The sequence below is a fragment of the Lepidochelys kempii genome, chromosome 1 (genome assembly GCF_965140285.1).
Source record: "Lepidochelys kempii isolate rLepKem1 chromosome 1, rLepKem1.hap1, whole genome shotgun sequence".
Lineage (NCBI taxonomy): Eukaryota > Metazoa > Chordata > Testudines > Cheloniidae > Lepidochelys > Lepidochelys kempii.
In genome coordinates this window covers 140,291,275-140,303,293 of record NC_136380.1, presented here as the reverse complement: position 1 = coordinate 140,303,293, position 12,019 = coordinate 140,291,275, and the positions used below count along the sequence as shown (strand labels likewise).

Genomic DNA, 12,019 nt, shown 5'->3' with positions numbered 1-12,019 from the left:
ACATCAGTGTCACATTTGCATGTGCTATAACATTCTTATCTTCTCATGGATCCATCACCGTTTTTAAAAAAAATTCTAGAACTTCAGATGCTTTACAATGAAATATGGCAAGTACAGTAATCTATTGAGAGCCAGATTTCAGAGCTCAGGTCATGTATTCAGTGGGAGCTGCTGGTTGCTGAGTACCTTGAAAATCTAGCCCTGAGGTCTTATAGGGGCTGATCCAAAGCCCACTGAAGTCCATGGGAGACTTTCCACTGATTTTAGAGGGCCTTTGAATCAGGCTCCTAAAGAATCAGAATTGTGGTGTTATAGGATCAGATCCTATGATAGTGGGTGCGTAGAAAACTTTTAAGATTGGTGCTAACACCACAGCAGGTGGAGATATTCTCTAATTCTGTTTATTGTACATAACAGGTGTCCCTGACTGAAGATTTGATGTTCACATTTAACAGAAAATTATGTACAGTAACTCCTCACTTAAAGTCATCCTGGTTAATGTTGTTTTGTTGCTGATCAGTTAGGGAACATGCTCTTTTAAAGTAGTGCAGTGCTCCCTTACAATGTCATTTGGCAGCCCCCTGCTTTGTCCACTGCTTGCAGGAAGAGCAGCCCGTTGCAGCTAGCTGTTGGGGGCTTGGAACCAGGGTGGACCGGCAGCACCCTATCAGCTCCCTGCTCCCCTAAGTTCCCTGTGCAGCAGCCACCCAGCAGGCTATCAATTGCCGGCAGTTCAGCTGTCCCTCCCCCCACTGCCATGTGCTGTTCCTGCCCTCTGCCTTGGAGCTGCTCTCCAGAACCTCCTGCTTGCTGTGTGGGTGGGGGAAGAGGGCTAATGTCAGGGTGTCCCCCTCCCTCTTGCTCCTGCACCCCACTTACCCCATCTCCATAGAGCAGGGGTACACACGACAGAGCTCAGGACGGAGGAAGCTTCCTGGCAGCAGTTGTGGTCTCAGCTTGCTGATTAACTTAACAAGGCAGTGTACTTAAGAGTAGGTCAGCGTACTTAAAGGGGAAATGCGAATCACACACACACACAAAATCTCTCTGTCTCCCATGCTGTCTCCCCTCCCTCCGTTCCTGCTGCCTTGTAGAGTGTGAGGCTACATTAACGAGTTAACCCTTGAAGGCTCAGCCAATTGCTAAGGCATTCCCTGGGAAATATATATATATATAGTCTTTTGTCTGGCAAAAAAAAAAATTCCCTGGAACCTAACCCCCCTATTTACATTAATTCTTATGGGGAAATTGCATTCACTTAACATTGTTTCGCTTAAAGTCTCATTTTTCAGGAATATAACTACAACGTTAAGTGAGGAGTTACTGTAATAGGATTTAAATACTTGTAGATACTTGGAGAAGAAAAGAAGAAAAAAATTATTAAATTAGATCTTTTTTATTTTTACAGGCCGAAACAAGAACATGAACCTGAGTGGCCGGCCTTACCGACATATTGGTGTGCTTGGAACATCCAAACTGTACATGATACGGAATCAAATATTTACTTTTACCCCTCAGGTGAGCATGTTAAACCAATAGGAAAACTTCCATGGACCTAATGTCTAGTGATTCTCTTTGTGACTCCATTCTAGGTCCAGCAGGACTGATAAAGCAGCTGTACTTTGCTTTGCTCTTTTATAGAAGTTGGATGGCAGCCAAATAGTAATGCCGATACAGCCCTTTCTGTCTCTAAGCAGAGCCCAGCTCCTATAGGCTTATGATCCAGTGAAGAGCACACTAGATCAATAGTACAAAATCACTGCCCTCACCACAATTCTGGCTGCTAAAAAAAAAAAAAAAAAAAGTGAGAGAGAAAGAAATAGTTTATCTGAAGAGCTGATCACTTAATAAATCTTTCTACTAATTACTTCAGTTGAAAGTGTAGTTCCAGTTCATGATGTCAAGAATTATAAACCTCCAGGAGCATGGAATCTGATCTGTGCATTATATCCTCACCATGGCCAGCAGTGCTACAGAAAGGAAATCTATTCTTTCTGTTTTCTCTTAAAAGTCCTTCTGAATATATGTTTGCAAGAAAAATCCTGTATTTTAGAAGAAATGGTCCTTTTTGTCCATTTAATAAAATATTCCACACTTTTAAGTACAGCCTTATTATAGGTTGCTGTAATTCATCCCTGGAAAATTGTGCTTGCCCCAGAGCTCATAATGAGAGTCCTGAGAGGATATAAAATTTGGATCTGCATCCATCCACGATCTGCAAAAATGGTCTGTGGATAATCGCATCCGCAGATATAAAGCAGATAACTGTGGATTTGCAGTGCTCTACTTAATTTCTTTTTCATGGACAAATTTCTTTCATTATCACCAGTCTGTATGGTAAAGGATAGGAAAGTAGATTTTATACTTGGGCTAGTAAATTTTCATTATAGTACCATGCAAGGCCAGGTTAATTAGAGCTGTTTCCTTTTCAGCCTAGCAATGTCTGTAGGACTTTTATAAATGACTTAAGGAATGAAAATGAAAAAAGAAAATTGAAAGAATACAAGCACTGGTAAAGACTTAACGTATATGTCTTCTGTTCTCCAGTTTACTGATCAGCACCACTTCTACCTGGCTCTAGACAATCGGATGATTGTGGAGATGCTCAAAACAGAGCTGGCTTACCTCACCTCTTGCTGGAGGATGACTGGAAGACCAACCCTCACTTTTCCCATCACCCACACCATGCTCAGTAAATTTGATTTCGTCTCTGAGACTATCCCAGGCATAGATGATTATTGTGGAGGAGTAGGAGGGTGAATTTGAGAACAGGAAGATTGCATGTCTATCATTATTTTCTCTGAATTTTAAATGTTAAAAACACAGGTTTGACTTCTTCAGGCTTGTGCCATATTTGAATGGCGACATGATGATTTATAAGGAATTATAAGGGTTTTTTACCCCTCCTCTCTATCGTTGCGTCTCCCCACTGTACCTGTCCTGTTTCTGTCTAAGGAACACTTAATAGAAATTCTATTTGAAACTTATCAATGCTTTTGAATAAGTTAGAGTGGTGTGCTGCCTTCATGTGGCCTCTGTCTTGAACCTATGCCTAGTTTTCATTGAAGAGGACAGCTAGTCAGTCTACTTGCTGGCCATATTTACCCTTTAATAAAATGTTCCTAAACACTAAAACTAGTCCCCACATAAGCCACACACAGCTGTGCAAACACAATTGGGATCCTAATCAGTGACTCAATATCCATTTTAATATCAAAACTGTTTTAGTTACTTACAAGAAAACTGATCATGTTAAAATGGTCAAGTGATTTAAAATATTAAATAGGCATTTATTCCCAAACTAAATAAAACTTTCATGTTTCTTTCTAGTTGATGATGGCTCTGACATTGATCCAGCAGTGCTTGCAACCATAAGAAAATTAGAGGATGGGTATTTTGGAGGGGCAAGGTAATGTCACTGTCCAAAAGCAATTATTCTACTGTTTCTTTGAAGTAAGTCCCATTTAACCCCCCCCCCCCCATTTTGAAGATCTGAGTGGTTGATAGGCCTTGTGCTAGCCCTTTCCATAGGGGTGAATTTCAATCTGAATTGTTACATGGGCATTAGTCACTATTTGGATCTACAAATAACAGCAATGTAAAGTTCTTAGCAGAACTCAGGCCTACAGATGTAACATCCATCATTTTTATTAACAGATTGTTCTTTTGAGAAGGCTTGAAATTAAATCTTAATTAAGCATCAATATTGGATGTTGGGGATTTGTGGGTTTTCAGAAACATGGTATAAAAAACAATGATCTTCATTAAAATACTTCTCACATTTTTGAAATTAAAGGTTCATTATATAGGTGTATGTATGAATATGTGTGTATGCTTCCCCCCACCCCCTTCCCATTAGGTTATACATAAAAATGTTATATGATGCTTATTTGTTTACTATTTCCACACTAGTTTTCTACTAAACTTCCAACTATTGGCATCTCTCTGAGCCTTAAATCAGCTTTACATCCTACCTGCGTCTTTTAATTTTTGTCAGAGGAGGCTGAACCCATGGTGTCGGTGGTGCTGAATCCTTTTCCATTAAACAAGTAGCATTCTATGGGAATTAGTTCCTCCTCCAAAAAGATAAAATTCTCTCTCTTACTATATGTAGGTACAGCTCCTTGCACAACGGGGCTGTGACCTTGATTTGGGCCTCTAGGAACTAGTATAATACAAATAAATAATAATAGCTACAACAGCATCCACCAGATCTGTGATTATTTACTGGGCACATTTATTGTTTTATTTCTTTCCTGGTACCAATTATTGCCTAATTACCAAATGTGGATGCGACAGTGGACCTGGGTGGATTTTGAAGGGGTTTCCAGTGTTGTCCAATGAAGCAAAATCCAATATAAAGATGTTAATTCTTTCTTACATGCTTTCATGTTTGCAGGGTAAAGCTAGGCAAACTGTCAGATTTTCTTACCACCTCGTTCTATACACATCTGAGCTTCCTAGATCCAGACTATGACGGAAAGCTATTTGATGATTCTAATGATGGCTGTGATAGTCCTGAAAGTGGATATGAATTAGAAGGCTATCCAGACGATTTCTGTGACAAAGGTAACAATCTTTAACTTGGAAGTATTGTGTGTCCTGTTATAATTAACTCCTAAGTTTACTATAATACCTAATTTTTAGAGGAGAGAAAAAAGATCTTTATTTTCACTGTTGACTTTATGTGCATTTGACAGTTGATGGTCAGTTGCTGTGTATCTCTGGCACTAGTACAGTGACAATACTCATGTATTTCTTTGGGAGGAAAGTTCATGTGCAAGTTCTTCCCCAGCCCTCATAAGAGGGTGTTTACCAGTAATAGCAGCAGCAAAACTGACAGCGAAGTTAGGTGTGTGCATGAACATGTGTGGTAGCGTTGCTCTATGGCCCAGCCAAAAGACCCTTCTAAACATCAGCTGGAGAACCACCTCCCCTGCGTTTGTTTTGTTTTGTTTTGTTTTTGCTTTTAAGGAAAAAATTCAGGAAATACTACTTAAAAGGAGAAACCTATTAGAAACACAGGATTTTTTTTTCCAAGTTCAATTTAAAAAAAAATCCAGTTGAAAATGTCCCTTCACTATGTAGTCTCTGGTCTTTTTTGCCTTTCTGTTATTTTTCAGTGGAAAAAAGATAATTGTGCCTCTAAAAGGAAGCACATGTAAATATTTCCAATCACTTGTTTGAATAAGCCTTTTCTATCTGTCTCTCTCTTCAGAAAGCCAAGATGAGCTGGACCAGTATATAAATGATATGCTGCAAAGCACAGCACTTAAGTGCTACCTGCCTCCAACTTCAAAGAATGCTAATCAACCTCATGTGTTCAGTGCTGTTCACTCCATGCGAGAGATACTGTTAATAATGGCCAAGGCAAAGGGTTTGGATGTTCCATGTATGTTTTCTCTGATTTTTAATTCTTACTGGATGATAAATATGATAAATGTAAATAACAGAATTTGATGATTGATGATACAAGTAAATTGCAGTTGCTAGAAAGTAACAAAGTAGTGTGTTACTCTGTTTTCAGTATGATTGCTTCATTATTCCCACAAGTATCAGGGGGTAGCCGTGTTAGTCTGTATACACAAAAACAACAAGGAGTCCGGTGGCACCTTAAAGACTAACATGTATTTGGACATAAGCTTTCGTGGGTAAAAACCTCACTTCTTCAGATGCATGGATAGATATTACCAGATGCAGGTATAAATATACTGACACATGACGAGAAGGGAGTTACCTCACAAGTGGAGAACCAGTGTTGACAGGGCCAATTCGATCAGGATGGATGTAGTCCACTCCCAATAAGAGATGAGGAGGTGTCAATTCCAGGAGAGGCAAAGCTGTTTTTGTAATGAGCCAGCCACTCCCAGGCCCTATTCAAGCCCAAATTAATGGTGTTAAATTTGCAAATGAATTTTAGTTCTGCTGTTTCTCTTTGAAGTCTGTTTCTGAAGTTTTTTTGTTCAAGTCTAGCTACTTTTAAGTCTGTTATAGAATGTCCAGGAAGATTGAAGTGTTCTCCTACTGGCTTTTGTATGTTACCATTCCTGATGTCCGATTTGTGTCCATTTATTCTTTTACGTAGGGACTGTCTGGTTTGGCCAATGTACGTGGCAGAGAGGCTTTGCTGGCATATGATGGCATATATATAACATTAGTAGACGTGCAGGTGAATGAGCCTCTGATGGTGTCACTAGAGTAGATATGGGGACAGAGTAAGCAACAAGGTTTGCTACAGGGATTGGTTCCTGGGTTAGTGTTTCTGTGGTGTGGTGTGTAGTTACTGGTGAGTATTTGCTTCAGGTTGGGGGGCTGTCTGTAAGCGAGGACTGGCCTGCCTCCCAAGGTCTGGGAGAGTGAGGGATCATTTTCCAGGATAGGTTGTAGATTGTTGAAAATGTGCTGGAGAGGTTTTAGCTGGAGGCTGTACGTGATGGCCAGTGGTGTTCTGTTATTTTCCTTGTTGGGCCTGTCCCGTAGTAGGTGATTTCTGGGTACCCATCTTCCTCTGTCAATCTGTTTCCTCGCTTCCCCAGGTGGGTATTGTAGTTTTAAGAATGCTTGATAAAGATCTTATAGGTGTTTGTCTCTGTCTGCAGGATTGGAGCAAATGTGGTTGTATCTTAGGGCTTGGCTGTAGACAATGGATTGTGTGATGTATCCTGGATGGAAGCTGGAGGCATGTAGGTCAGTAGGTTCCCGGTATAGGGTGGTGTTTATGTGACCATCACTTATTTGCACTGTAGTGTCCAGGAAGTGGATCTCTTGTGTGGACTGGTCCAGGCTGAGGTTGATGGTGGGATGAAAATTGTTGAAATCATGGTGGAATTCCTCAAGGGCTTCTTTTCCATGGGCCCAGATGATGAAGATGTCATCAATGTAGCGCAAGTAGAGTAGGGGCATTAAGGGCAAGAGCTGAGGAAGCATTGTTCGAAGTCAGCCATAAAAATGTTGGCATGCTGTGGGGCCATGTGGATACCCATAGCAGTGCCACTGACTTACTCCCACAGTCCTATGTAATTTCATGGTAACTGCAATTAACATGCCACAGAACTTAAACATTTAATCTAAATGACAATATGAAATCTGTTGCAACTAGACCAATTTATTTTGTATTCATATTTGCAGGTGCTATTTTTGAGTGGAACCTCCAATTACAAAAAACATATAAAGACATGGGAAGTGGGATACCACAATGTGATTGGATGTATTGTGGTTTTTTACGTTTGTGATATTTTAAAATGGACTGAACACTTTTGTTTTTAGTAAGGACATTGGGAAATGAAACATCTTTAACACTAGAAATTGCCAGTTGATGTACATAAACTCCAGAATTACAAGAATAAATAGAAAAAAGGACTGGATTATAAACAATAATGGATAGATTGAAGGGCTATTAGATAATTTACCAGCTAAACCCATCTGTAAATAGACGTGTAACATATATGGAAATCCAGTGTCCGTTGAAATGAATGGAAAGACTCCACTGGATCTTGGATCAGGCCCTATATAAATAATATATATTAATATTGTACAAACCTGTTATCCTTATCCCCCATCCTTCACAAATAGCCTGTCCTGGGGCTATAATAAAAACAATGTGAAATTAACCAGGTGTTTGCCCAATCACTTTGCTTCTATTATCCCACTCTCTTTGTTTTCTCCTGTCTTTTGTCATTTTAGGTCCCAATCAAGGAAAGCACATCCTTAACTTTAAGCATACGAGTTGTGCTTCTTGCCTTAAGGTTTATCAGACACTTAAGTGTTGTGCTAGATTGCATCATTAGACTGTAAGATCTTTGGCACATAGACTGTCTTTTACTTGGTGTTGGTAAAGAATCTAGCACAATGGGGCACCAACTTTGCTTCAGCCTTTGGGCTCTACCATATGATAAATCACATTGGATCAGTCTCTATTTAAGGAGATAAGATAAAAACCTGAGAGTGGAGCTTGGTGTATAAGTTACGTGTACCATGTCCCAGACAGCATGGCTCTTGCATGCTGATTGCTCGAGGTGTTTCTAACATTTTTACTCAGTATTATTCTTTTACCCGATGTTGCGTTTCCTTTGCATGTTATTTTAGATTGTTTTGCTTTTCAGGTATTTCTATGTCTCTGCCAACTAAAGTTTTGAACACTCACCGGAAATCTCTGAATCTCGTTGATTCTCCACATCCTCTTGAAGTGAAGGTGAGCTAGTGGAATGGTTATATAGCAAGTCCTGGAAGATTGTATTTGGAATGAATTTTTATGGCTATTAATATGGCTATTAAAGGGGTTTTTGTTTGGAAATTATAGTTAATTGTATGTTATTGAATGAAATACTTCCTTTAACATTAGCAAAACACAGTAAAATAACTTGTACTTATCTTTTAGAGGCAAATCCTGCCCCACCCTCTTCATAGCCATATAGGGATGATGGGCCGCGAGACCAGAGCAATGGAGGGACAGCATATTGGGAACTTAGTGTGATCTGCACTCCCCATCTACCACTGAGCTGTTCTCCAAGGAGTTCAATTCACAGCAGTGTGTGAGGAGGGGGATTTGTGAAAGGACAGTGCATGGCTGGTGGCTATGTGGTTTTACCAGCCAAACCCCACCATGATGGAGATATAGCTCCAACAGAGGCTACTGCAGTCATAAGAGTGCACTGTCAGCTGCAAAATGTTTCATATCCCGAAAGGATGGGATTTCACCACTGGCAGGATTTCTCTATTCAAAGGCCACTATTAGCTTATGCACATGAGAAAAGGATATGGTCCTGAGTGCATTAGTCATGCAATGCCCGACAGTTTATTAAACAGAATCACTTTCATCTAACCATAATTTTCCTTCAACTAATTTGCTGCCAATTCATTGTATACATTGTTTAGAAAATTCCTAATGGCAATATCTTCACTTGCAAAGCACCATTTAGAAGTACAGGTGAAGAAACCAACAGAACTTGTTGGGAAATCTGCTTTTACTTGATTTCAACTAAATTTGTTAGTTTAAAAAATTATTAAATCAGTGCCCATGCACATCTGGGTTATAACAAATGACAGGAGAAAGATGAGAATAGTTTGTTTCCTGCTGTTACAAAATGTCTAGTTTCTTTGGCCAAAAATCTTTCTCGCATTATAATATCTCTGCTGACTCAGTGGACCAAAAGTATTTGTGACAATAGAGGGAATGTTCCATACTAGCTGCTATATTTTCTGGGATTAATCACCATCTCCACTGTAGCTTGATGCAAACTGCATGGTGTATCTAAATTTCAATTAAGGAATTGCATTACTTTGCATTATTATGTCTTCTCCAGTGAGTAGCCAGAGCTAATGAGTTAGTGTCCATCTACTTATTCTTTCATACTTCTGTTGGTGTTTTTTTTGGTTTTGTTTTTTTTTAAATCTCTTCTGTCTTTGATGATCAGGATCCTGAAGCTGTTTTGCACTTGCCCAAAGATGATCATGGTGAATTGGATTGTGAGAAGTTAGTTGAACAGCTGAAGGAGTGCCCAACTCTACATGATCAAGCAGATATATTATATGTCTTGTATATAATAAAGTAAGTTATCAAGGGTTTTCTGAATTGTCTCTTCAGCTTGTCTGGCAGTTCCATCACAGGTTCCCCAAACAAAAGTGTAGATACTGTAAACATTTGTCTACTTTAATAATTTGTTTTTATAGGTATATTTACAAGTACCTTAAGTACACTTAATGCATATAGGTACAGATTTTAGGTGAGACAGGTAAGAACACAAGGACTTTGATGAGGAATTGTTTAGCATAAAATATGCACTGGCACTTGAGGCCTGGAACAAAGTTCACTGGAATCAAATACGTAAGTCTTCTATATTCACAAAATACAGTACATGATACAATATTATTGTGCCCCAATAAGTTCACAAGAAGTTGGAGTAGAATTTTTATACACAGGTAGGTAGGCATGTGGACATTTGGTGCAGAATTGTTTCGCTGCGTTATTTTTCAGTGTATATATATAAGAGTATTGCTTGTCTGGATAGAGTACAAATGTAGTTTTTAAGGAATTTTTGTTTGTTTCTTGCATATTAAAGTGACCCATTGGCTAAAATCCAACAATCCTCAAAACACTCTTGGGAATGTTTAATTGGAGCTGCTAAACATAGTAAAATAGTCCAGTGAATAAACAGGGTTGATGAGAACAGAACACAAATTTAACCCAACAGCAGCCTTGTAAGAGTGTATTTGCTAACACATACTAATTCATTTATTTATTTTTTTTATGTTGAAGAAACACTACAGGACATTGGCAGAGAGTTAGCTTAAGGGTGTGGGACACTCACCCACTGCTGGGTTTTCTTAATAACACACATGGTCTTTCGTTTGCTTCTGTGTTTAGCTTCTCACAGCAGGGCCTTTATAGGCTCTGGGATCTTTCTGAGCATATGTGTAGCAGCTTCATTTTTCTCCCTTGCCCTTTATATCAACCCACCACATTTTCACTGTGTTGGGCCAATGTCACAGCAACATCAACTTTCCAAAGGCAAGCCCCCTTTGATGCACTGCTTCCCATCAAAATTAGGTGGGGCGGCACTGTGGTAATATTATGAAGCATAGTCAACAGGGAGCCAAGTTCTTCACCATCATGACACCCTTGGAAGGAGTTAAGAACACAGGAGATGAACAAACAGTTTATCTGAACCTCTTCTTCATGCCCCTTCCAGAAGTTTAGAAATATGAAAGATGTAGTTTCCCAAGAATAATGTCACTATCATTTCATTTGTATAATCTCCAGGAGTTTTCTCCAGAGTGTTTGGATTCCTATGACCTATTGCTAGAGTGCAGAATTCTCAAACCCCAAACACAGTGGCAAAAATACTCACTGCCTCTTTCAACACCTTCACCATGACGACAGCACCAGTATTAACACACCACCTTCTGTTGATGCCCAGAAGATGTCAAATCTAATAGGGTATAGTGTGGAAGTTTGATTAACAACTTGAAAAAAGGCAACATGAAAAAAATCTATGAGAAACCCTGGACACGCTGAAGAAACTAATGAAATCTTCAGCACTGTTGGTGAAGGCTGCTGTTATATGGCTTTGTCCTGCAAGGTGCTGAGCACTTTGGTCCTGATGCAACAGAGTGTCTAAACATATCCTTAACTTAAAGCATGAGAGCAGTTCTGTTGACTTCAGCGAGACTACTCACATGCTTAACTTCAAGCAAGAATGTAAGTGTGGCAAAGAGATTTATATGCCCAAATCCTATTAACTTCTAATAGATACCTAATTGCCCTCTATGCTTGTAAATTCCTTCCCAAGTGTTCTGTTGGATTAGGACCAGACTGCTTGGCACCTTGCAGGATCATAGGGGAGTTCAGTATGCTGGTTTCACCATCTGTCATATCTCTGCATGGATGGTCTTTAGAAATCTGTATTCTTTGCTTCTGGGCACCAAAGTTGTCATTTCTGCTTTTTCTTCCGGCAGAGGCCCAGACTGGGATACAGAGCTGAATGGACAGTATGGAGTCACCGTTCATTGTCTGCTCAATGAGCTCTACAGCAAGGCAGGCCTGAACCAAGAGTGGGGATTAATTCGGTACATCTCTGGCATACTCAAAAAGAGAGTGGAAGTTCTGGCTGAGGTATAACAAACACAAATGTTGCCAGTTTATTCAGTTTCCTTCCTGTATGCCCCAGAAACAGATATTCTCAAATAGTTTTGTCTATTAACACTCAAAACACAAATTCCAATGTGGCTTATGTTTACCCCGTTCTGGTTTTGCCTTCCATCAAGTGTGTTAAAGCAAACAGAATGCTGTAGTATATTTTAGTGCAACAATGAAGGCTTAGTAACATGAAACCTTACAATAAAACTCTGCCTTTGAACTTCTCTGAGAAAGGTTAAAATCTAAGTGAGGTTGCCTGGTTATTTGGAGAATTGAGGGTTGTAGATTAGTGAAGTGAGACTAGAAAGATTCTGCAGTACTGGAGAAGGTTAGATGAAGTTTTTTTTTGTTTTTGTTTTTTAAAGGTGTCTTGATTATAATAAT

At 39.4% G+C, this 12,019-nt stretch overlaps 1 protein-coding gene across 9 annotated transcripts in view; it reads left to right on the top strand.

Moving 5' to 3' along the window:
- Window positions 1-12,019, top strand: part of PHKA2 (phosphorylase kinase regulatory subunit alpha 2) — a 70,839-nt gene that overhangs the window by 30,996 nt on the left and 27,824 nt on the right. For 8 of the 9 annotated variants that reach the window (XM_073356649.2, XM_073356639.2, XM_073356628.2 and 5 more), the window contains 8 exons: window positions 1,409-1,518; window positions 2,548-2,692; window positions 3,331-3,409; window positions 4,400-4,569; window positions 5,219-5,392; window positions 8,103-8,191; window positions 9,414-9,547; window positions 11,455-11,611. In XM_073356649.2, the coding sequence (XP_073212750.2) occupies window positions 1,409-1,518; window positions 2,548-2,692; window positions 3,331-3,409; window positions 4,400-4,569; window positions 5,219-5,392; window positions 8,103-8,191; window positions 9,414-9,547; window positions 11,455-11,611 (1,058 nt within the window). The remainder of the gene's footprint in view (window positions 1-1,408; window positions 1,519-2,547; window positions 2,693-3,330; window positions 3,410-4,399; window positions 4,570-5,218; window positions 5,393-8,102; window positions 8,192-9,413; window positions 9,548-11,454; window positions 11,612-12,019) is intronic. The other variant, XM_073356658.2, reaches the window with a different exon arrangement.